The 27,214-nt window shown below is 39.4% G+C and overlaps 2 protein-coding genes across 2 annotated transcripts; both read left to right on the forward strand.

Annotated features, from left to right (window-relative positions):
- The first annotated feature begins 262 nt into the window (after positions 1 to 262).
- LOC121862644 (glycine-rich cell wall structural protein 1.8-like) lies at positions 263 to 10,851 on the forward strand. Its single transcript, XM_042360964.1, has 4 exons — positions 263 to 330; positions 7,053 to 7,223; positions 7,738 to 7,792; positions 9,090 to 10,851. The coding sequence occupies exons 1-4, from the start codon at positions 263 to 265 to the stop codon at positions 10,338 to 10,340; spliced, it is 1,545 nt and encodes a 514-aa protein (XP_042216898.1). The 3' UTR covers positions 10,341 to 10,851.
- A 5,622-nt stretch (positions 10,852 to 16,473) lies between these two features.
- LOC121862645 (loricrin-like) lies at positions 16,474 to 23,421 on the forward strand. The gene is made up of 3 exons (XM_042360965.1): positions 16,474 to 16,527; positions 22,069 to 23,087; positions 23,136 to 23,421. The coding sequence occupies exons 1-3, from the start codon at positions 16,474 to 16,476 to the stop codon at positions 23,419 to 23,421; spliced, it is 1,359 nt and encodes a 452-aa protein (XP_042216899.1).
- Positions 23,422 to 27,214: the final 3,793 nt, after the last annotated feature.

Consider the following 27,214-nt stretch of genomic DNA (forward strand, 5'->3'; position numbering starts at 1 on the left):
TAAGAAAAAATTAAAGAAATAGGGAAGTTTTGTATATGTATTTTGGGGAAAGAAATATGCTCTCTCTCTCTCTCTCTCTCTCTCTCTCTCTCTCTCTCTCTCTCTCTAGGCCATAGAACCCGCAATGAACAGTAGTGCGTATAGAGTAAACACTGAATACACTCAACACTAACTTCTGGTCTCTTTAATAAACCCAGGTCTGAAAACTGTCCATAACCCTGTACTTCTTCCAATATTTACGGAGGAGGAATTCGCAGGGCTAATGAAGGAACCAGTGTATAAAAATCCTACTGGAATAAAGGCTGTGAGGCGCATTATCAAGAACTCCAGGTGTGATGAATTTGAAACGGTTAACTTATTGGTCAGGTTGATCTATGAAGCCAACGCGCGACTCTCTATACAAAGTTCAAGGTGGAGCGAATAACAAGAGCGATTAGGTTCATTTCATGAAACATCCGGAGTGTTAACCGCAAAATTAATGACCTACAATGGTTTGTTAAAGTTTTTAATATTGAAGTTATTGGTTTATAGGAACCTTACACGTCCAGCACCCAGAAGAAAGCTACAACCAGGATAGCTGGGTTTACAGCATACAATAGTGGGGCAGGAAGTGGCCTGCTCACTTATGTAAATAATGGTCTGGTCTGTAAATGGATCAAAACTCACAATGATGAAAGTATTTACTATTGTTACGAACCACGCCATCAATTGTCATGATCTACCTACCCAGCACCACGAGCAACGCCATCTAGGGACGAAACCCGAGTATGACTATTCTTGGTCACCACTCCGGGGTTTCCCTTCTCCATATCCTGGTTGTTGCGTCACCTCCTCCAAGTCTTCCTCATCAGCTCCAGATCGAGGACAGTTCAGTTCACTCTGAGAAGTGACCACACTAGGATCACGTATCCTGGAAACCTACGGCACAGTGACTACCTACCATCTTCTTCAATACTAAGCCTTACTCGTCAGCCATCTCAGCACTGCACTTGAGTATTTTGTAATCTTATATTGCCTCCCCACGTCCACTTGCTTCCGAATGTTGTATATATGTATATACTGTAAAGCCAATGTTGCGTATGTTTTGGTTAAGTATGGTTAAGGGTAATTTATAAGAAGCTGAATATTTTGTTAAGGAATTTATGGTACTTTATTATACACAACAAAAACTCGCATCCTTTGTCTACCCTTTTATAGTCCGATTGTCTTTGTTTTTTTATTGTTGTAGCCTGTTGGGATCTGGGTAGACTTTTAACTATATTCTAAATCCCCAACTCGTAACACTATCAACAATTTACAGAAAAACATCAAACAGTCAATTTTCGATGTATAACATCTATGTTCGGTGTAATGAGCTGCGAGCGGACGTGTTACCAAAGCCATCAGGTAACAATACTATGCTGTGTATGGGTGACTTTAACTCTCGTCACACTGTTCTCGGTGATGTCCAGTGTAACTCTAATGGGAGGGTGTTCGTGAATTACATCAATAATCATAATACCAATGTAACCGACAAAGACAAAATGACACATCTGATGGGGGGCAGACTTGATTATGTAATTGGTATCACCTAGTAGACAGTAATTTCAAGGTTAAGGTCATCTCAGACCACCTAGTCAGTGTTCATTATGTAATACTTACTGAATACACTGTTGCTGATGTCAAATGTGAACTCCATCCTAAGCTCAGAATTAACATCCCAGATAATCTTAAACTGCACTTCAAGGTCTACATCCACAGATGGTATGCTGGATGGTCAGTGGTTGAATTTTGCTGTGATCTTGAAAATGTCATTACCACATATTATACCACCTGGGTTAAGTCAAGGAGAAAGGGGGGCAGCACTAAACCACCTCTGTGGACACATGACCCCATCCTCACCAAAGAAGGAGAGAAGGTAGAACAGCTTGCCAACACTTAGAAGCAAAATAAAACTAGTAATAACCTCCTGGAATTCCTCAAAGATAACAGAGCATTTCGTGAACTCAAAGGTCAGGTGAGAAACACCTATTGGGAACAATTTTTACAGGGGATTAATAGAACAACCACTCTAGTAGAAATGTGGAACGAAATTAGATCCATTACCAAGTCACCCACCCCAGTCCAACTTCATCACAGCCCTGCAGAATATGCTGACATGCTATTAGACCAATGGTCTAGTGTGTCACAAATCACTTCCCTGCCTCCTGACATACAACAATATCTTAGAATCACTCACATTAATAGGGGTTTCAATGTTGAAATAGCCTGTTCCTCACCAGACCTTATCGACCAGTTTCCTATAACGCACCACGAACTAACAACAGCACTAATAAAAGGTGAATCATCCTCCCCTGGTGAGGATGGCATAACCTATAACACCCTGAGATTGTTAAATGAGATCCCTAACCATCCACTGCTTGACAAGTGTCAAATGGGCCTCACACAGGGTGTTCTGCCTAAGACATGGACTCACGGAAACATAGTATCAATCCCTAAAGCTAATTCTCCAAACTTCAGGCCCATTTCACTCGCATCCTGTATGTGTAAGGTCCTTGAAAGAGTTGTTCTCAACCGTCTCATGTTTCAAGTCAAAGGCAAACTGGCCCCTATTCTGTATGGGTCCATGCCCGGGCACAGCACACAGACATGCTTTGCAGAATATCTTGTTCACTCAAAAGATAAGACACAAACAGCCTTCATAGACTTTAAATAAGCCTTTGATGTCGATAATAGAGACATTATACTTGAGCACATAGCTAATTTTGGCATCCAAGGTTACTTCCTGACATGGATGAAGGGTTATCTGTCCAATAGGTCTGCCAGTGTTCTGTTTAGGGGAGTCAAAAGTACCAGAATGAGATCATTTGAGCTTGGCATGCCTCAGGGAGGAGTGTTAAGTCCTATGTTCTTTAATATACTGATGCACAAGCTTATTGCTGACATTCCACTTCAGCCAAACGAGACTGAAATATAATATGCTGATGATATCTGCATTATGACACAGACCAAGCTCAGGCTCCAAGCCTTGCTGGATGTATTTGCTCGGAGGACTGTGGAATGTGGTCTCATAATATCTGTTGACAAGACGAGGGTCCTCAATCCTCATCCTGCTCACCCTCTGCCTCTTGACTTTAACATTAACAGCATGCCCTTGGAGCTATGTAGCTCTTATAAATATCTTGGAATTTGTGTGAATGATGCAAACTTTGTCGGCAACCTTCGTGCCAAACTAGTGCAGCGCATTAAACCCCTCAAAACCCTTGTTGGCAAGGGCTATGGAATTAACATCAACTATGCTCGTACTTTCTATCTTCACTTCATTCGTTCTGTAGTTGACTATCATGTTCTCCATCTTGTGACTATTCCGCCTAAACAACTCAACGCCTTGAGATAGTGCAAAACGAAGCAATGCGCAGTATTTTAGGATGCCCAAAATCAACCAGAATTGATAACATGAGGAAAGAGCTCAGGCTGCCCTCCCTATCTGAGAGGATAGCTGTACTTAATATCAAGTTTTGTGTCAAAGTTTTGATGAACAATGGTCCCTAAACTACAGCTCAAACTGAGTTGATGTTCTATCTAAGTAATCTCGACTATCTCGCTAACTTTCCACAAAAGATTCTCTTTGGGGCGTGGCTTCATTAAAGCGTTGCAGATCTCTTGAAACTGAATGTCCCAATCACCCCAGACGAACCCATTAATGCCATTCCTCCTTGGCTGGATATATCAGTTCCTATTAATTACACTTCTGTTGGTAGTAAGCAAATGTTAAACACCGATGTGATGAGATGTGTCACACTATCAACTATTAACAGACACAGAGAGTATTAAATCAAGTGAATGTTATGCTTTACTGATGGTTCTGTGCAGACAAACACAGGTAGAACAGGCTGTGCAATTGTAATATATAAAGAAAAAGAGATGATAGTGTCAAACAAGCAAAGGCTGAATAACTGGGCCAGCACAACACAAACTGAACTAACTGGAATCTACTTAACTACAGACTACCTTAAAGAAAATGGAGGTGGGGTGATATTCTGTGACTCTCAAAGTGCTTTGAAATCAATGAACAGCCCGTCAGGTTCTTTGTCTAAAGTTGTATGTGATATTAAAAGAAATATGATAACTGCCAATTAGAACAACTCTCGTATCGAATTTGTTGGAATTAAATATCATGACCGTGCTGATAGACTGACCAATGAGACAAGTAAGAAAGAAAATGTTGACCGTGACCTTGGCCTGTCCAATGCTGCACTTAAAAACATTCAAGTGAAAATTATGAACTCTGATCTAGAAGAACTGAGAAATGCAGAGACCTGGCAGTTGTAGCATTAGTAAATATGCCAAATTTTGTGACGAGAGGTACCGGTATGGCCAGCATAAGGACAGAACCAGACAATGTGATATAGTCGTGGCCAGAATTAGGCTAGGATACAGACACATCTGGCAAGTTAGTAACGCTGTACCCATACCGGAACACTCAGCTGTAAACTTTGTGATAAACTTTTAAAGCATACACTTGAACACTATATTATTGAATGTGACACTGTCAAAGACTTCAGGCCACCTGGCTTATTGTATCATGAACTTTGTAATTACTATATTGAATCATTGGTGCTTGGGGACATTCTTGCTGCTCATCCCAAATTTGTTAGCCCACACTAATTAGTCTTCAATTAGAATATGACGTCCAATATATATATATATATATATATATATATATATATATATATATATATATATATATATATATATATATATATATATATATATATATATGCTGTTAATGAATATGAATATTTCTTTATGTATGAACCTCTGTACTGCGTGGCAGTTAGAAGTGGTAGAACCCTCAGTGTCAAGACCTGACTGAATTACTCAGAATAGGCAAACTGTACTCTAAGATTTGTCAATAAATTTGTTAAACTAACTAAACTAAGTTCTTGTACACAGAAGAACAAGTGGGCGGCACAGAACTCTTCCGCCTCCACTTCCACTTTTATAACATGAGGTAACCATCACAGCTGGCCAGACTGTGAGTGCCACGAGTAGTAGCCAGTGACCCTTACAACATGAGATGAATGCTTTATCTACTCTACCCAGGTACCGCAAATGATATGAAATTGTCCATACAGTATCTCCTACACGTGGACAACTGTCTAATAGGAATAACATCTATGTATATATTTTAAGAAGAAAATTTTAACTGGCCTGGCCTGACCTAACCTAACCTAACATGAACTAACGTAACGTAACATAACCTAACATAGACTACCGTAACGTAACGTAACTTAACGTAACCTAAACTAACCTAAACTAAACTAACTTAACCTAAATTAACCTAACCTAAGCTTACCTAACCTAAACTAACCTAATCTAACCTGACATAAACTAACCTAACCTGACCTAACCTAACCAAACCTAACCTAACCTAACCTAACCAAACCAAACCTAACCTAACCTAACCTGACCTAACAGTTTTAAACGAAGTTTTCACGATAGATGGATCGGAAGAGGTGGGGCAATCTCATGGCCAGCTTGCTCACCGGATTTGTCCCCATTGGACTTTTGCTATGGTAACTTAATAAAACTGTAGTTTACTCATGAGAAACCTTGTTATTTAGACGATCTTCGTGGTAGGTTAACTGATGACAACAATGCTATAACTGAAACACAACTGCAAAACGTTTTCGTGGGCCTTCAAAATCGTAGTATGCCTTGTATGCGTAATGATGGTGGATATGTTGAATCCTAGCAATTCTAAGATTAAAGATGCTAAGACATGAATAAATTACCTCTCCAATGTATTTTACAGATTGTTTTTATTAGCTATAGAACCTAAGTTATTAATAATTTAAACTGTATCAGGACTTTACGGACACCCTGCAAGTAGATATATATATATATATATATATATATATATATATATATATATATATATATATATATATATATATATATATATATGTATATATATATATATATATATATATATACATATATATATATACAATCAACACCTCAACCCGCCAGGATTCGAACCCACGGCCCACGAGCCATGACTGTGACCAGGGAATGCTACCTACTTGGCCTGTTGGGCTAATGAAATATATATATATATATATATATATATATATATATATATATATATATATATATATATATGTATATATATATATATATATATATATATATATATATATATATATATATATATATATATATATATATATATATATATATATATATGTATATATATATATATATATATATATATATATATATATATATATATATATATATATATATATATATATATATATATATATATATATATATATATATATATATATATATATATATGTGTGTGTGTGTGTTTATGTGTTTGTGTGTATGTGTGTCCGCACGAGAATCTCGGAAACTACTTTACCGATCTGTAGTGATGATGGATGGTGATATATGTAGTGATGATGGATGATGTTATATGTAGTGATGATTAGACAATAAAATAATAACAGTTTAATGCTAAAAAAATATACTTTGCTGTACCGTTGTAGTGAAAAGCATGGTGCAACTGACATACACCATTAATGAACTATTGATGGAAGAAGAAGTTTTGGGGACTGAATAGCGAGACAATGTGGAGCCTCCACGAGGGTGGTGTCCTACTGTGGCCTAGCGAATGAGCCGCCCGGAGTGCTAACTTTACCTACCTTCGGTATAATATTACTGTATTATGATAGTAAATGAAGCCTTAAATGAAACAGAGCAAATTTTACCCTTTACAAATGAATAGCCATTGAGTTATAGGCTTAATCGGAGCACATGCAGAACTACTAAGACGCAGAAACGCGAGAACATCTAACTGATTTTGTGGTTACTCACTTCTTCAATGAATACAGAGTACTGCAAGGAGTGCCATGAAGCACTGTACTGCTGCTGATGATAATAGATGCGAGGCGACCTGCGTGTGTGTGTGTGTGTGTGCTTAGGCAGGCCGACAAGTTCAAGGGTAGTTGGCGACACCCACGATCTAAACATTAACATATCCTTGACTACATCATTGTCAGAGAAAGAGACCGCCAAGATGTTCCCATCACCCGAGCCATGCGTGGCTCAGACCACTGCGACACTGACCATTGGCTCACCAGAACCAAACTCTCCTTCACATTGCCCCAAAACAGCGAAGGCAACAAGCATCCAGAAGAGGCTTTAATACCAAACAAATGGAGGTTCCAGCGGTAGCTCATGGGCTGATAAATAGCCCAACAACAAACAACCAAAATCCGACTGCCGAATGGGGTCCCATCAAAGTTGACCTCACAAAAACTTGCAGAGAGACTCTCGGCCAGGTCAAAAGAAAACACCAGAATTAGTTTAATTAAAACAACCCGGAAATCGAAGTACCGGTCAATAATAAACGTGCTGCATTCCCAGACTGGCAGCACAGCCCTAAATCTCGGACGAAACCTGATACTTTCAACGAGAAGAAAGCGGCTACCCAGCGCCAACTTTGCAAACTAATAAACAAATGGTGGGAAAATGCAAATGCAAAAAAAAACAAAAGACGTAGATCAACACAAAATGCGTGAATGTTTCCATTCCACCAAAACAATACATGGCCCACTTACTCATGTCGTGGCTCCCCTTCCGCTCATCCGACGGTAACTCCCTAATTAATGACGAAAAAGGCATCCATCAGCGCTAAAAAGAGCACTACCAGAGATTCCCTCAAGCATGTTTACGTGTTTCTAGCAAGAGTCTTGACTCAACATCAGTAACTTCCCCTCGCAGGGGATCTCTGGAAGGTGTGAACATCAAGATAAACGAACAGATCAACAAGAAAATAAATATTATAATTTTACCAAATAAAAAAAGTAATATTAGATGTGCAAGGAAGAGTAGATAAGAGTGATGTTTGTGAGTGATATAAAGGAGAACAAATATTTAACACACACACACACACACATACACACACACCGACACACACACACACACATACACACACACTCAAAACCTTGTGAACGTATGCTGATTTGCTTCCTAGTCCCTCGTGTCATCTATCACAGGATGTACAGTATTTATCCTCCCTCACCAGGAAGTAGTGGACCACGCAATCCTCTACGGCATGGTCACGTGGCCCTGAGAGCCAGAAGCTGTGCATATAAAAAAGGATGAACAAGGGAGATGATGTCAGTATCTTAGGACGATCAAAATGGTGAGTGTTCCTTCTCCGATATGTCTCAAAATACCTGTCCGATATGAGCATTTCATCTGTATTACTATAAACTTTTAATATCAACAAATTCGTTTTCATCTATACTATTCCACCATTTAGTGTTATTTTATTACACCTTCCATTCTGACGCTCGACAATTCGGCTCATCACTATTAGATAAAATAATATTTATTGTCAATGAAAACACCACAAAATATTCATAACTACTGCTGTACCTAAGGTCCATCGCCGGTTTTACACCATCAGAGGAAAGACAAGCCCATGCTATATCTTGTCACTCCTAAACCCTGCAGGATCCCTATAGTCAGTATCATTGATCATTTAACTCCGACATTCTTTTCACTTAAGTCCTATATGAACCTTCTACTATCTCACTATAGTCCACCAACCTACAGCGCATAACTACTTTTCGAAGATGGGTAAATCAATCATCAAATTTAACACTTTTTCCCACAAGATAAAAGATAAATCTAGATTGACTATAATGGCACTCCCCTGGTAATATTTCTCTTAATAGTTCACACAGTTATGTGAGAATGCAATCATTTACCCTGGTAATCTATATATATATATATATATATATATATATATATATATATATATATATATATATATATATATATATATATATATATATATATATATATATATATATATATATATATATATATATATATATATATATATATATATATATATATATATATATATATATATATATATATATATATATATATATATATATATATATATATATATATATATATATATATATGTGTGTGTGTGTGTGTGTGTGTGTGTGTGTGTGTGTGTGTGTATAATGTTACCTTAAATGTCACCTTAAAGTGCAACCTTTCCTTACCATCAGCTCACAGTCGCCCTGGTTTCTGTCCTGCTGGTGGAATCAACGTCCTCCGCGTGCCACGGCAACAACTGTAACACAGGTCGTAGCATCAGAGGCCAGAGCGTCAACGGAGGCTACGACGGTGTTGGTGGTGGAGTAATAGCCGTGGACTTCGGTATCCCAGGCGGTGGTGGTGGGTATAGTGGCTACTTTCAGGGCCATCCTGTCGGAGGGTTCAACAACGTGAACTCATACAGCACTGTAGGTTCAGGAAGCTTCATTAACAGGGGTGGAGGCTATGACAGTGGCCTAGGAGTCTTATTCGACAGTGGCCAGGGAGTCTTTTTCAACAGTGGTGGAGATTACAACGGCGGTGGAGGCTACGGCAGAGGTGGAGTCTATGACAACGGTGGGCAGAGAGTCTTTTTCAATAGTGGTGGTTACGGCGGCAGTAGAGGCTACGGTGGAGGCAGCGGAGGCTACAGTGGAGGCAGCGGAGGCTACGGCGGCGGTGGAGTCTATGCCAACGGTGTCCAAGGAGTCTTTTTCGACAGTAGTGGAGGCTACGGCGGCGGAGGCTACAGCGGCGAAGGTGGTGGAGGCTACGGTGACGGAGGTGGTGGAGGCTACGGCGACGGAGGTGGCGGAGTCTACGGCGGCGGAGGCTACAATGGTGGCGGCGAAGGATACGGCAGCAGTGGAGGCTTTAGCGGGGGCGGAGGCTACGAAAGCAACAGAGGTCACGACGACGGAGGCTACGGTGGCAACAGAGGTCACGATGATGGAGGCTACGGTGGCAACAGAGGTCACGGCGACGGAAGCTACGGCGGCAACAGAGGTCACGGCGACATAGGTCATGGAGACGGAAGCTACGGCGGCAACAGAGGTCACAGCAACAGAGGTCACGGCAACAGAGGTCAAGGCGACGGAGGCTACGGTGGCAACAGAGGTCACGGCGACATAGGTCATGACAACAGAGGTCACGGCGACGGAAGCTACGGCGGCAACAGAGGTCACGGCGACATAGGTCATGGAGACGGAAGCTACGGCGGCAACAACAGGTCACAGCAACAGAGGTCACGACAACAGAGGTCACGGCAACAGAGGTCATGGCGACGGAGGCTACGGTGGCAACAGAGGTCACGGCGACACAGGTCACAGCAACAGAGGTCACGGCGATGGAAGCTACAGCGGCAACAGAGGTCACGGGGATGGAAGCTACGGCGGCAACAGAGGCCACGGCAAGAGAGGTCACGGCAACAGAGGTCACAGTGACGGGGGCTATGGTGGCAACAGAGGTCACGACAACAAAGGTCACGGCAACAGAGGTCACGGCGATGGAGGCTACGATGGCGGTGGTGTGGTCAATGTCCCTTCCACTGGTTATCTTCCGCCCGTGTAGAGCCGCCTGATATCCTCACCAGGACAAAGAATCCCTAACTACAATGAAGCGACTCGACCAAAATTCATCCGAATTACCTCACCATGTACAAGGAACTGAAGCACTAGAATACACTCCCGCCTGTAAGAGTTTAGTGTTTGTCAGCACCACTGTACCCAGCCAACCATAGACCCACAATACTATTTATCATGTACAAGTTTACTCACAGAAGTAGAATCGTGAAAATATTCTTGTTTACTCACTACCATTTTATTTTAGCTGTGTAAAACCGACATCGTATGTAAGGATGAATGATACACTACCTTAAAATACAGTTGGAGATGTTTTGATTACATTTAAAATAATTAAAAACTACAGAAATTACCAATGTATACAAAGAAATTTTTCGGCCATTTTTTGTAATGAATCAATAAATAAATCAAAACTGCTTCTTTGAATCTTCAAATCTAAAATGTGAGGCAAAAAAAATCGCCATAAAAACCACCAGCGGAATAATTAACACATAAAATAAAAAAAGTTGAACAAATGGAAAGATTATTTTCAAAAGATATAAACCCTCAGCCACAAATCCTTTAAAAGTATGTTCAAAGATTACTTTTGTCTAATTTTCAGCAAATTAAAATTCTAAATATACATGAAAGTATTTTTGAAGTTATTTTGTTAAACTCTATTTTGTCATCAGTCCCACCATCTGAGTTCTTAAACCAGCATACAAAAATTAAATAATATATATAAATTTAAGAAACGAAATTAAATTTTATGAAGCAATTCCCGACATTTACAAGAGCTGCAATTTTTTAGTCCCAGAACGTGGCGGTGCACGTCGTCAACACCACAATGGTTACATCTGAGCGAGAAATTTATATTAAAGACTTAGAAAATTGGATTTTCTGCAACAAACAAACAAACAAATATAAGAATATTGAAGCCTTAAACAATTAGCAACACCCACTACACCATATGGATCGTTCCTGGTCCTAAAGTATAAATAAGCGTCGCTGGTGAGATTTTGGGAAAATTCAAAGATATAAAAGAAGAAGAGTGTTCATAGTCTCGATACTTTCTTAAGCGAAAAAACAGCAACATTTATCTTAGTATTTTGAAATCAATAAATACCCTGAAAAACAAACCATTGAGTTATTAATTATTATTAACCTTTACTTCATTTTAACCATACAGAGCAAAACACTTAAACTAACAAAAGTGACCATACAAAGATAAGCACATATGATACAACAAGAAAGAAAAAAACCTTTCCGTTAAAGACAAAGTAATGAAGTAGAGGAGTCGTGATCAGTGTCCTGTACTGGCTGTACTCGGTGGGTGAGGAGCGACTCCGCTGTGACCCATGTCATGTCGTCGGGGCGAGTGGTGAGGATTGTTGTTGTTGTTGAGATTGTTGGACCGTAGTCCGTCACGAGCCTTTTCCTGTAGGCGGCCCGTTTGGTGGTTCCGGCTGGAACTCCTGGAGCAGCCAGACCGGATTTGGGATTGGAGGTTGTCCTACCTGCAGATATGAAAGGATACTGCATGTTGCAAGTATGAGCGGACCCTCGGTCAGTGAACGTTGGTGTGGCGCGTCCCCCGAACCGGGGTCCGCACTTGCTGAGGGAGGATACTTACTGAGCTATCTGGGTGGTGGGTATCGTGTGATGACCACAGTTTCGTTAAGAACTGTAATTCAAGATGTAATTTACAGCAATCTGAACAGATATTGTAAACCCTATTGACTAAGGTGGATATTCGATTATTTCTGTTTTGTATTGGACAGGAGTGAAGGACTGGAATTTTGTGGTTAAAACTTTATACGCAGGAGTTTTCTTTATAACTGACGTTAAAAAGGTGTTCCCAGACTTCTTGACGTTTATTTCTAAGATAAGTGGGAGAATGTGGTCAACAGATTTAAAGAAAAGAGGAGTTTTATCAACAGCACTGGGCACTCCGACTCCACCACTTAATTACTTTGGTTTTAACGGGTATGTTTTGCTCTTGATTCTTGTAACATATGTGCTTATCTTTGTGTAGTCACATGTAGGATCTAATCTTTTGTTAATTTAGTGTTTTTTCTCTGTATGGTTAAATTAAAGTAAAGGTTAGTAATAAATAACTCAATGGTTTGTTATTCAGTTTATTTTTTATCTCAATGTACTTGTAATTTATTTATGTGATTCTATTCGTTGCTATTTATCCATATATTGGAGCTGTTGTTTATCCCACAGTCACAATTATCCCCAAATACAAGAGAATAATTAAACTTCACTGTGGTCTATTTAGGGGTCACTCCGGCCATTCAAGTTCATGAGAATGTTCTAGGAGACCAAACTCTCAACTACAGTACGACTGCACATAATGTTTCAGATTTTATTGTTGAGAATTGTATTAACTTTCTCAGTGCGTAGTTCATATAATCATATAACAACGTATATTGTGTACATTTTAACTTCTGTTTTCATATCCTTATATATTATGTGACTGTTTGGTCTTTAAGTTGGTATTACGATCATTCAATCTGGGCCCTAAAGTGTTAATTATTTATATATACGTATACAGTATATATATATATATATATATATATATATATATATATATATATATATATATATATATATATATATATATATATATATATATATATATATATATATATTTCTTATTACTGAATTTATAACAAATAAACCTCACGCTGTAATCTTTCATGTCACAAAGTAATTATTGTACTTCTGTGATGATTTATTTTTCACGTCATATTTTTGTTTATCTCAATATATTCCACAATATGTCATCTTACCATTTCTTTATATAATTTGGAATTAAAATCTTTAACTCGATCAATTTATTTTCTTTCACACATAATTTCTACATGTATATAGTTTTTCAGATCAAGATGAAGGGATTTACGTATTTCATCTTTTTTTTTTCTTTTAATTCTCACTTTTTCTTATTACTGGGTATATATACACTATCTCATCTATCTAGGCCCCGTCAGTGGTTAAAGCCATCAGAGCAGCTGGCAAACACTAAATTAGGACATACCAGGTGAAGAGAATCACTGGATCCTAGGAAATTCATAAGATATGTGTTAACAGTCATAGCCCCAGAGACATTTCTTGGGACTTGCCAGAGGAAACTTATGAGGGGTCCCCTACACATACACCCTATCACTACCTCCGCTACTACCATGATTTTCTGGAGCAAGCTGTGGCTGGCTAGAGATGACAAACGACAGACCAAGAGAGTGTGACATTATGACTTCTGTGAGACGCTGATAAAAGTGCTGTGACGCTCCTTAGTATCGGCAAGTTAACTCTCCCCGCCTCTCTCCGCCCCTGCTCACCTGCCTGCTCACATTGCACTCTGGGTGTCATAACATTGCGACCTTCAGTAGTAATAAACAGTGAGTGTATGTGACAAGGTACTTTCATATTCATTAATGTATCTTGTCATAATACTCGAAAACAAAATGAATTCCTTCCATTTTTATTTTTTATCACCTATGTGGTAATTACAATTTACACACACAATTAATAATTAATTTATTAATGTAAAATGAGGGCTGACCTCCTCCTCCCTATCCTACAATTCACCTTTCTCCTAACAGTACTCTCAGATATTTAGCGCAGGAAGGGTTTATGAGTGTTTAATGAGCTGTTCGTTGAAGAGTTGAGGTTCGTTAACGGTACAGAAGTTACGTATAAGGATAAACACATTTGCTTGAATCTTGTAGGACGTATACTCTCTCTCTCTCTCTCTCTCTCTCTCTCTCTCTCTCTCTCTCTCTCTCTCTCTCTCTCTCTCTCTCTCTCTCTCTCTCTCTCTATATATATATATATATATATATAGGTGTGTATACAGCTCTGACTGTGTCCCACACCACAGGACAACGTGTTGACACCAATGCGCGAGAAACAATCCCCGTTTGGTGATGTCATGCTTAATTAACTTATTAGTTTACTGTACATTTGTTTAGCTTAGTGTTACTTATTAATTGTTAAAATAAAATGGTAATAGATTATTTGTTTATTTATATAAACTAATTTACCAAATTCAAAATAAATGGAGAGAATAGTCAACTTGTTTCAACCCAGTGAAGCTCTCTGATGGCCATATACATTTCATCAAACAAATTATTTATAATGGTAGTATTTTGATTGATTAACAAATTTATTGACAAAGCTTGGAGTACAGTTTGCCTATTCTGAGTAATTCAGTCAGGTCTTGACACTGAGGGTGGTATCACTTCTCACTGCCTCGCAGGACCGAGGTTCATACACGAAGAAATAGATCTTATTCATTAGCAATATATATAGGTCAGAGTCATGTGGGTGATATCACTGTTCACTGCCACGCAGGAGAGTTGTTCATATACTGTACATTATAAATCATATTCTAATTGAGGGCTAATCAGTGTGGGCTCGCAAATTTTGGATAAACAGCAAGAATGTCCTCAAGCACCCCTGATTCAATGTAATAATTACAAAGATCATGATACAATAAGCCAGGTGGCCTGAAGTCTTTGACAGTGTCACATTCAATAAAATAGTGTTCAAGTGTATGTTTTAAATGTTTATCACAAAGTTTGCATGCTGAGTGTTCCGGTATGGGTACAGCGTTACTAACTTGAAAGATGTGTCTGTATCCTAGCCTAATTCTGGCCACGACTACACCACATTGTCTGATTCTGTCCTTATGCTGACCCTACCGGTACCTCTTGTCACTTTTTTTTTCATATTTACTTATGCTAGATCAGAGTTCATGATTCTGACTTGAATGTTTTTAAGTACAGCATTAGACAGGCCAAGGTCACGGTCAACATTTTCTTTCTTGCATGCCTCATTGGCCAGTCTATCAGCACAGTCATGATACCTAATATCAACATGGGACGGAATCCACACAAATTCAATACGAAAGTTGTTCTCATAACTCGTTTCAATCCAGTGAAGTTTTCTGATGGCCACTTACATTTCATCAGACTAATTATTTACAATAGCAGTAAACCCTCACCAGTATTGATATTTTCATACAAATGAATAAGATATTATAGTAATTATTGTAAGAAATCCATGATTTACCCCTGAAAACTAGCCTATTTCACGTTAAATTCGCACAGAACGACTATTCAAATATCCATAGGGTTCGGCGGGGCGGGTTTTATTTACAATTTTAGATTATTACGTAGAATTATACAAAATAAGTTCCACAGTCTATATGCAGTATGTTACGCTAAATAGGGATAATCGCCAATTAAGCCTTTAAACACAATTTAAGTTTTTGCCTCATAGGTACAATTAGTCAGTTTTATTTAGGGCGTCGTTTACCAACATGAGATAGCCAAATTATACCTAAAGTAGACTAGGTTAGGTTAGGTTAAGTTTTGTATGACGCTATTCATTTATAAGAATTTTGGTGTTCTGCTTGATCCATTAATTATCGTTATTTAGTGGAATATATAATAATATTCACAACCTCGATAAGTTGTGGCATATAAATAGAAAAATAGGAAACCTTTGTGAATGGGACACTGAGGAAGGAGAGGATTTCATACATAGTTAGTGTATCTGATCTAGGGTCACACTTGCTACTGTCAGCATAACGCTACCTTAGGGCAGTTCCTCCTGTCAGTGTCTTATACCTGTTCACTGCCTTACCCACTAACTTCCACATAACGACCAATAAATCAGTACTGTCCTTATGTAGAGCACTTCCTCGTTGCCAGTCACCTCAGCCCTGTCGTGATCCTTGCTCCTGCCGTGTTATTCTCCTCGCCACTGACCACCCGACTGAGACAGACGAAGTAGGAGTTTATGATTTAGAGATATAAGCTGGTCACGGAGTCGTCCAGGGGAACATGAGTGCGTGATAGTGTTTGTGCAGCTGTGACGAGAGACAGAGACAGAGACAGCAAGACAGAAAGAAAGAGAGAGAGAGAGAGAGAGAGAGAGAGAGAGAGAGAGAGAGAGAGAGAGAGAGAGAGAGAGAGAGAGAGAGAGAGAGAGAAGTTGTACGACGATGCTGGTGATGAAGGCTTCTGATCCGCCACAGGACGGTCACGAGGAGAGTAGAGTATACTGACCTACACTACATGGTTTGGATTATGTACGGCATTTGGTCTACTTAACACGCTCTTGGACCACATTTCCAGTGCTTTACGATGATCCAGACTTTCTGACATTCTACTTGAATTTTGTTTACTTATTGACTGATAAAACTGAGGTTACTGAATAGGTGTACTTCTTTCAGTAGGGTAGATTTTTATTATTATTATTATTGTTATTATTATTATTATTATTATTATTATTATTATTATTAGTAGTAGTAGTAGTAGTAGTAGTAGTAGTTGTAGTAGTAGTAGTGAAACACCACGCCTTAACCCTAGTAGAAAGAACACTTCTTGCACTTCCACCAAGACTGGGAGGGATGGGACTAACTAATCCAGAGGAGATTGCTGACTCTGAACATCAAAATTCACTTAAGCTCACGGCAGCCCTCACTGACCACATAATAGCCCAGAATGCAACAGGGGAAGTGGACACCAGCGAAGTTAATAAGATCCGTAGGTCCATTACAACAGATCGGCAGCACTGCCAAAATGACATGTTGCAGCAACTATTGCTGCTGGTTCCAGAAAATTTGACAAAAAAAGTAGCTATAGCGCAGGAGGTGGGCGCCTCGAACTGGTTAACTACGTTACCGATAAGGGCAAATGGTTTCAGCCTTAACAAACAAGAATTTACAGATGCCATTGCTCTAAGGTACGGTTGGCCAGTAGATGGTTTGCCCTCCCAATGCGTGTGTGGCTATTCCTATGATGGCGATCACGCCATGGTTTGCAAGAAGGGGGGCTTCATATGCATGAGGCATGACGAGGTAAGGGATCTCACAGCAAATATGTTGAAGGAAATCTGCCGGGACGTCATGGTAGAACCGACCCTCCTACCACTGGATGGCGAGATCTTCCAACACAGGACTTCAAACACATCTAACGAAGCCCGTGTGGACGTCAGTGCTCGAGGATTCTGGACGCCGGGACAGCAAGCTTTCTTCGACATCAGGATTTTTGATCCCATGGCCGTTTGTCACCGTAACCTAGCTCTCGATGCTGCGCATAGGAGGAACGAGAACGACAAGAGAAGGGCATATGGGGAGAGAATTCAAAATGTGGATCAAGGCAGCTTCACTCCTCTAGTGTTCACAACCTCTGGTGGGATGGGCCCAAGTGCAAGATGTTTCTACGCCAGACTCGCGGAGCTGATCTCCGAACAGAAGCAGCAGCCCAGAAGTTATGTCACAGCCTGGATGAGATGTCGACTGTCCTTCTCTCTCCTTCGGTCGGCTTTGCTCTGCCTCAGGGGAACGAGAGCTTCTGCCCCTACTCCGACAACTGCTGCAGATATCGACTATGAGGCTACAGTCACCGAATGCCGCATGGATCTGCGGCTCAACTAATTTAACACAGATAGGATAGTTTCTTATGTATTAGGATATTTAATATTAAGGTAAATAAATGGTGGCGAAGGTGTGGCTATTGGGGGAGGCTGGAGGCCACGTTTAAAAAAAAAAAAAAAAAAAAAAAAGTAGTAGTAGTAGTAGTAGTAAGCCACAAAATTTGCTACTATCTAAAAATTCTACTTTTAAGGAGCAAACATTCTTCATTAAGCCCCAGGGTCTCAGTTGTTGAAAATAGCCCCCGTCCTCATCGTCATACACACACATTACATTAAATAACCTGTTACTTTAATCCCTGAAAGACAAACATATGAGACAGACAGAGATATAAACCATAAAACAAACGGGATTTACAATTCATTGATTACTTATTGTATTTATTATCTCTAAATGACTGAGCTGTCTCTTGAATATTTTAAACTCACGAAACACGAAGATATGAGAAATAAAGAGAAAGTTATATATAATGGATGACTCTTAAGGTAGGTTAGGTTAGGTTAGGTTAGGTTAGTTTAGGTTAGGTTAGGTTAGAGAATCATCAAGAGTAAATCTCGTTCGAAAGGGTGACTGATATTTTGAAGATGTATTTAAGATCTATTTAAATGATCTATATTAGTCTTTTATTCTCTAAGTTACTTCAGCCTAATAGTTCCCCTTATTAGTGCATTCTTTTGTTTTTTCGTTCTCACTGTCTTGTTTGATTTAATTAATAAAATATCAAATTTCATTGTTCTATAAAATCTTTGGTTTTCTCTCTCTCAAAATTAATATATTGATTTTTTAATTCAATAACTTCAAAATGTAACCTTTGATGGTGGTGGTACAGGTAGGAAGACGGGCGGTACAGTGTAGGCTTAGTACAGAAATGTGTTCCTACGCCCCTGTAGTAACCCGTGTCTGCAAACGGTCATGACCTGTAGCAAACTTATCTACCAATCACGTCCGTTGTTGCCGTTTGGAGACATGGGGCAACACAGGGGGTGTTGGAACACATTCCCGCAACTGTACTACCCATGTAGCTGTTGCTGAAGAAGGAAGTGGGCCAACGACAGCAACAGATAGTGATTCCCTGGTGGTGTGCACGTTGCATTGGTGGTCATAGTTTGAAAATCAGTGACCTTCACGTGTGAGAAATTATTTATATTCATGAGTCTCGATGATATATTGGCGGGGTATATGCCTGTAGACAGCAGAGAGAGAGAGAGAGAGAGAGAGAGAGAGAGTTGGGGGAGGTCCACCTTACCTTATCCTTGGCCATCTTTCACTATGGGAGCACAACACTAATAAGCCGAGAATTAAGGACTACTCCCCACCTAATCCATTCTGAATGTATCTTATCCTCCTAACAGCACATCCTCTGATAAAATATGCAATAATAATAATAATAATAATAATAATAATAATAATAATAATAATAATAATAATAATAATAATAATAATAATAATAATAATAATAATAATAATAATAATAATAATAATAATAATAATAATAATAATAATAATAAGAATAAGAATAAGAATAATAATAACAATAATAATAATAATAATAATAATAATAATAAGAATAAGAATAATAATAATAATAACAATAATAATAATAATAATAAGAAGAAGAAGAAGAAGAATAAGAATAAGAATAAGAATTAGAATAAGAATGAATAAGAATAAGAATAAAAATAAGAATAAGAATGAATAAGAATAAGAATAAGAATAATAAGAAGAAGGGCAAGAAGAACAACCACAAATAATTGCTACTAGAGTTAAGAATATGTCTACCTGTATACATATCCATCTTCGGTTACCTCGTCTACCTGTCCTCACTAATTATATAGAATTACTCAACGTCTTTGCTTCATGCTCTCTTTCTTCAGTTGGTAATTACTCAATTTCATCTCCATTTACTTTGCTTTGTTCTACCTTATCTTCTCTGTTTTCTTTCTCTTCCGTTAATGATTATATTATGTTGTATTATTATTATTTTCTTTGTTTTAATTCTTCCTTGGTTTCTCTTCTCATTATGTTAGTATCTCTATCTCCTTCGTCTAAAATGCTTCTTCTCTTCTCCTTCTGTCATTCTACTTTCTTTATTATATCCTGTTATTTAACTTATTAATTTTCTTCGTCATTGCCTGTCTCATTCCCGTGTTTATTGTGGCCTTGACATTTATCTCACCTCTCGTAGTTTTCCATAATTTCATAACAAAATATGTTTGTTGATTATGAGTATGTTTCACTTGACTTGTGTTATGTTGATGTATGGTGTTAGTTATCTTCAGAGAACGTGTTTAACGCCTTCACTACGGGGATGCTTCTTTTGATATTTTATGTAGCGAACGCCAGACGATTATATTCAGCAAAGAGGGGACACCGTACACAATTGGTTAAAACCTTATAGTTTTTGTAGTATACAGTGATTATAACATACCATATCTCGCTCTGGATTGTAAAGTATATTATAAAGTTTTCCCAGCCTCACCCCGTCACCACCTTGTGCTTTATGGTATTATTCCTCAATGGTTTACCTCTAGTCTGTAACACAATTGTCAAACTCGTGTGTCATAACTCGTGTGTCATTTCCTGCATAATTTACCTGCTTGTTTCTATCCTGCCTTAGTAACAAGAAAATTAAAGTGAGTATAGAGGTTGGTACTTCACCCAAATTAATCTCCACCGGAAAGTTTACAGATACAACACACCTTCCTGCATGAATGTGAACTTGTACTTATCTAATTATGTAATGTCTACTTAGATACTAAGAATATATATATATGTATATATATATATATATATATATATATATTTCATGTAAATCCACAATGAAAACGTGGATAAGATAAATCTTGATAAAATCACACGGGAAAATGGATATATATATATATATATATATATATATATATATATATATATATATATATATATATATATATATATATATATATATATATATATATATATATATATATATATATATATATATATATATATATATATATATACACACATTTAGTTATGCACACATAACTAAAACGTATTAGTATAACCTAGTTCCTAAACCACTTCCCATATCGCTAGATATTCTGTCCTTCGCTGTATCGTGCCATTAAAGCTCTCACCTTACTCGTGAACCAGTGCGTGCATCCCTGTGTCGTTGGTCACGTTACCTTCAGCCCGCTGGTCCAGCGTATATAAGGACTGACTAGAGTCTTATCGTCAGAATATTCCTGAACACCAGCCATGGTAAATCATCTACTCTCTATTATATATATATATATATATCAGGAAAAACACTGCAGCTCAGAATCAAACAACATAAGTATAATATCAGAACTGCATCTGAAAGCAGTGCCTTGTTTGTTCATGTTAGGAATAACAATCACCCCATTGCTTGGGAAAAAAGCTTAGAAGTATTCAAATCATCTTGTGTCACAGAAAGACTTCTTGTTGAAGCTAGTTTGATTAAGGAATTAAAATCAATAAACCTTAGTGATGGTCAGTTCAAAACTGATAATATGTTACATAAATTTATTTGTCAGTGGCCCAAGGTTAAAAATGCTTTGAAAACCTTTGATCTAGATGTATGATAGTTATTTTGTGGGCCCCCTTTTTTCTGACCTGACTTGTCTAGTCACGTCACCTTCCTTCTCTTAAGCTCCTCTACGTGTGTGTTGGTGTGGGGATTAGTGGATGTCATCATTTTGACCTGACCTCATGTTTTTAGGTCACCCTGTATATTTAAGCCTCTCTCTGTCCTTGTAATCCAGTTGCCTCTGAAGATGTCTTGAATAAAGACGAAAGCTAAGGTACTCCGTTGTTTCCATCTTCATATATATATATATATATATATATATATATATATATATATATATATATATATATATATATATATATATATATATATATATATATATATATTTATTTATTTATTTATTTTTCATTAAAAAAAACCTTTCTGGCTATACAAACTCACATTCACTTTGGGAGTGACATGAATCCCATCACACAATCGCTTTACTGCTGTCAAAAGACAAGTAAACCTTCGTCTGGCGTAGCATCCAGATATTTATTGGAAGAGTCGTTATTCATTGCTCGTGGTGGCGATGTTTTCATGGTAATGCCTCATTAATTTCTTATCAGCCTGACATTTTCTTACTTCTCCAGAGATTCCAGGTGGCCTTCCTTCTTGTTCTCCTGGCGGGGGCGACCTCGTCCGCCTGCCTCGGCGGCAATTGTGGCGGAGGATCCTCAGGGAATTACGGTGGTGGATCATCTGGAGGATACAACGATGGATCGTCATTTGACTTTGACCTTCGAAGTGGACCATCTGGAAGCTCTGGATACGGTGGAGGATCAGGTTCTTCGGGAGGTTACGACTCAGGGGTAAATAACGGCAACAGGTCTCCAGGCAACACCTTCGGGGGCCACAAATCGTTCTTCGGCGATGGTTACACCGGAGGGAACAACGTGGGAGGCTCTGACGGCTACTCTGGAGGAGGGTTCCTTTCTGACAGTGGCTCCAATGGTTACTCCAGTGGATCAAGCGGTGGAGGCTCCAACAGCTACTCAGATGGAGGCTCGAACAGCTACTCAGGTGGAGGCTCCAACAGCTACTCTGGTGGAGGCTCCAAAGGCTATTCTGGTGGAGGCTCCAACGGCTACTCAGATGGAGGCTCTAACAGCTATTCCGGTGGAGTCTCCAACGGCTACTCAGATGGAGGCTCTAACAGCTACTCCGGTGGAGGCTCTAACAGCTACTCCGGTGGAGGCTCTAACAGCTACTCCGGTGGAGGCTCCGACGGCTACTCCGATGGAGGCTCCAACAGCTACTCCAGTGGATCTAATGGTAGAGGCTCCAACAGCTACTCCAGTGAAGATTCTAACAGCTATTCCGGTGGAGGCTCTGATGGCTACTCCGGTGGAGGCTCCAACATCTACACCGATGAATCTAGCAGTGGAGGATCCAACAGTTACTCCAATGGAGGTTCTAACAGTTACTCCAGTGGAGATTCTAACAGCTACTCCAGCGGATCAAACGGTGGAGGATCCAACAGCTACTCCAGTGGATCAAACGGTGGAGGATCCAACAGCTACTCCAGTGGATCAAACGGCAGAGGATCCAACAGCTACTCCAGCTGGATCAAACGGTGGAGGATCCAACAGCTACTCCAGTGGATCAAACGGTGAGGATCCAACAGCTACTCCGGATCAAACGGTGGAGGATCCAACAGCTACTCCAGCGGATCAAACGGTGGAGGATCCAACAGCTACTCCAGTGGATCAAACGGTGGAGGATCCAACAGCTACTCTAATGAAGGCTCTAACAGTTACTCCAGTGGAGATTCCAACAGCTACTCCAGCGGATCAAACGGTGGAGGATCCAACAGCTACTCCAGTGGATCAAACGGTGGAGGCTCCAACAGCTACTCCAGTGGATCAAACGGTGGAGGCTCCAACAGCTACTCAAATGGATCAGGAGGCATCAACCAAGGCTACTTACCTCCACAAGGAAAGTAAATTTCCCTCCCCTCCCCCAGGCTGGTTAACATGTATTATGCCCCAAAGTGTACGACCAACACTGCTCTACAATATTCCCACATATTAATAAACTATGCTACTATATCAATGGGTCTAATTTCTGTTAATAACCAAAATACACACACTTATGGCGTGAAGGGGCCTTGAGGATTGAGTGGCCTAAGAGTCACAGGTTCTAGCTCGGGGTACCTACCCCAGTTGTGATTAGGAACATAAAATTATAGTTAGGGATATAAGGCGGCCTGACTCACACTGCTTTTCTCAGTATATATGATGACGACACATACGGTATTTACACTGTTTTTCTCATATTTATTACCTGTAATATCAATATAATATCCTTGTCTTTATTATCATTCCGGCTGGCGGACACCTTGAAATTCTTCCGATTTAACCCTTTCACATCGGGAGGTTACCCTAAGCTGAATAAAATCGTTGGCGTTAGCCAGAATAAATTGGCAAGTGAGTGACACTTGGTGAAAGGGTTAACAATAATAAAATCAATGAAAATAGTAATGACAATAACAAAGAAATCTAAAGATTCTGCTAAAAAAATCAGTGAATGAGTTCTTCATATTTTGGTAACCTTCCTCGAGAACCACCTCAGTGTTTGTCCTCCTGAACCATGTATACGCAGCCTGTGAGAACCTCGGTCTTATTATCTCCACTGAGAAAACTAAGGTGATCAACAAACAAGCTGGTAACTGCAAACACGGCCCCGCCAAGTTCAAGAAAGGTAACAACACTATTGACTATGTTCCTTCTTTTAAATATCTTGGTGTCTCCGTCCCTTGCACCTTACCTGCCATACAACAGCTAAAAGATGTTTGGACTAGACCACCTGTACAAAGTTGAGACACAACAGCGCTTCCTGCCACCCTGACGGACAGTTCTCTTCGATATCACAATACCGACATATCCGCCTAAAAAATTAATGATACAAAGCATTTATCTCCAACACACTGCCAAATTGAGAGCTCTTGAACACATACACACTCTACAGACTGATGATAATATCACACAGACCATCTACACTGGTGGATCTCTTAACACCGCCTGTGGGAGGGCTGGAAGTGCTATTGTTGTGACTCAACCTGACGGTAATATTATTGAAAAAGGAATTAGAATTAACAACTGGGCATCCACTCTACAAAATGAATTAGTTGCCATACTCACAGCTATTAAATTCATTGAAATCACTGTCACTGACAGTCTCATCATCACTGACTCTCTATCCTCACTACTCGCTCTTTACACCCTCAACTCAAGTTGTCACGCGGTTGTCTCTGAAGCCAGACACAAATATGCGTACCTTGTTGGCTTGGATGTCAAGGTCAAACTGTTGTGGATCCCCTCTCACATAGGCCTCATAAAACATGACAGAGTTGATGCCCTCGCCAAACTCGCGTCTAAGAAAGACACCGTTGAATACAATTTGGGTCTGTCAAAAAGAACCCTTAAAACTGTAATTAGGAAAGAACTTATTGATGAATTTGACGCAAGTAGACAAGTGCAAACAGGCACTAGTCAATCCATAGTTTACCATGATGAGATGTATCACGTGAAACATGTATATGGAGCAAGCAACAAGGTCACTAGATTACAAGATGTTGTAACAGCTAGATTAAGGTTAGGATATAAGTACCTCTGGCAGTATGTTCCTCAAGCAGATGTAAACAAGACTAAATGTAAAGTGTGTGGCCAGATATATGGCCACACACTTGACCACTACGTCCTCGACTGTGTGAAGATAGAACCTTTTAGGGACAGGTTCAAGCACACTGTGTGTGAAATGGCACAACACTTCATCTCAAATGGCAAGATTGTCGACATATTAAGATTGTATCCACTATTTTTGCACTTAGTAACTATATCAGTTCTTATGTATAAAACCAAATACAGAATGTGCTTGAATACTTCTCACGCAAATGTGAATAACAAAGTGTGCGGCCAGACAAACTGCCTCACACGCCTGTACTCACGCAGTTGTGAATAAGTTACCCTTTATGTATAGAACTAAACAAATTAAAATACTATGTAACATTCAGTGCCATAATATCCTGACCACGGGGGTTAATTATTATGACCCGTTGTAAACTCTACTCTGTAATCCTTTTGCGCTACCGCTCACAGGATGAGTGTGGGGTGCACAATAAACTAGCCGCTGTAAGCGGCAAAATCAATCAATCCTGAACAGCCGTGAGTTACTTGCCTCTACAGAAGTCATTTTGTTCCCGCAGGAGCTACAAGAACTTCTTTCCTTGCTAGTGAGGGCTTGATTATATATTTGAAGTCCGCGTGCTATAGGGGGCAGTGAAATTTTGCTCAAAGCTGCACTCTTCAGGCATTGTTCCTTATACATATCTAAGACTCCATGCCAAATTTGAAGCTGATATGTCGAGGTTTAGTCTGCCGCATTTTCTACTGAAATTTTTAAATTTACCTACAGTACTAGCCAAACAGCCGCTGTGGCGGTGCAATGTTCTGTTCAGTGTTTATCAACTTTTTTTTCATATCTCTTATTTCATTTAAGTTGTCTTGTTGCAGATGAGTATGGTGCTATGTCTATATTGATTATCAGCCTTTTCTCATTTCATTTCTCCCTACACTGGCTGCCGCTTGTGACCGATACTTGATTAGTGATTATGCTGGAGCTGCCATTGCTACTGCCACCTTAACTGACTATGGCATTATCACAAAGGATGACAAGAGTCAGGTTATTGGACCACATAAGCTGCGGGATGCGAGACAAAAATACCGATTTAAGAGGCAAGAAATTGAGATGGCTAGTTTAGATAATTTGACGTCACTCTATTTTGATGGTAAGAAGACCGCCACTCGTGTGATGATAAAGAATGAGAAGACCGAGAAATGGAGTTCGAGGATGATGGTGAAAGATCATTATGTCATCATGGTTGAGCCTGGCAATGAATATCTCACACATGTGACTCCCAAGACTGGACACGGAAAGCAGATTGCCAAAACTATTCACGAGTTTCTGGTGGAGAAAAATCTAACCCAGCAGCCCATTGTGTGTGTTGGTTGTGATGGAACCAATGTAAATGTAGGATCAGAAAATGGAGTCATTCATCATCTTGAAATGTTACTTGGTCACCCGCTCCATTATTTCATATGTCAGCTTCACGGAAATGAGCTGCCTTTCCGCGCAGTTTTTTATCACTATGATGGTAAACCAAGTGGTCCTGAGCATTGGCGTGGTCCCATTGGAAAGCAGATCAAGGAGTCTTTGTCTGAGCTTCCAGTTGTCGCCTTCCAGCCAGTCAGTTTCCCTGATTTCCCTGTGTTTAATGATGAAGTGGAGAAAGATCTGTCCTGGGATCAGAAATACCTGTATAGGATTTGTAAAGGAGTTATCACAGGTGTTGTTGAAGATGACTTGGCTGCTATTGAGCCAGGTCCTCCCTGTGTGTCAAGGTGGAACACCTTATGGAGTAGAATCCTCAGGCTGTATGTAGCAACATCAAGACCCAGCCATGAGTTGAAAAGAATTGTCATTACAATAATAAAGTTCAGTGCTCCAATGTGGTTTTACATCAAGATACACCCTTACGTAACACACGGCTCAAGGAACGTATTCCAGTCCCTGCTATATATGAAACACCTGAATAGTGAGGAGGAGACGATAGTGAAGAAGGCTGTCCAGAGAAATGCATACTTCGCCCACACAGATCAACTTCTTCTTGGTATGTGTGCAGATGAGGACATGACTGTTAGAGAAAAAGCTGTCTCAATGATAAGAAAAATTAGAGAG

The sequence above is a fragment of the Homarus americanus genome, unplaced genomic scaffold (assembly GCF_018991925.1).
Source record: "Homarus americanus isolate GMGI-L3 unplaced genomic scaffold, GMGI_Hamer_2.0 scaffold31037, whole genome shotgun sequence".
Classification (NCBI taxonomy): Eukaryota; Metazoa; Arthropoda; class Malacostraca; order Decapoda; family Nephropidae; genus Homarus; species Homarus americanus.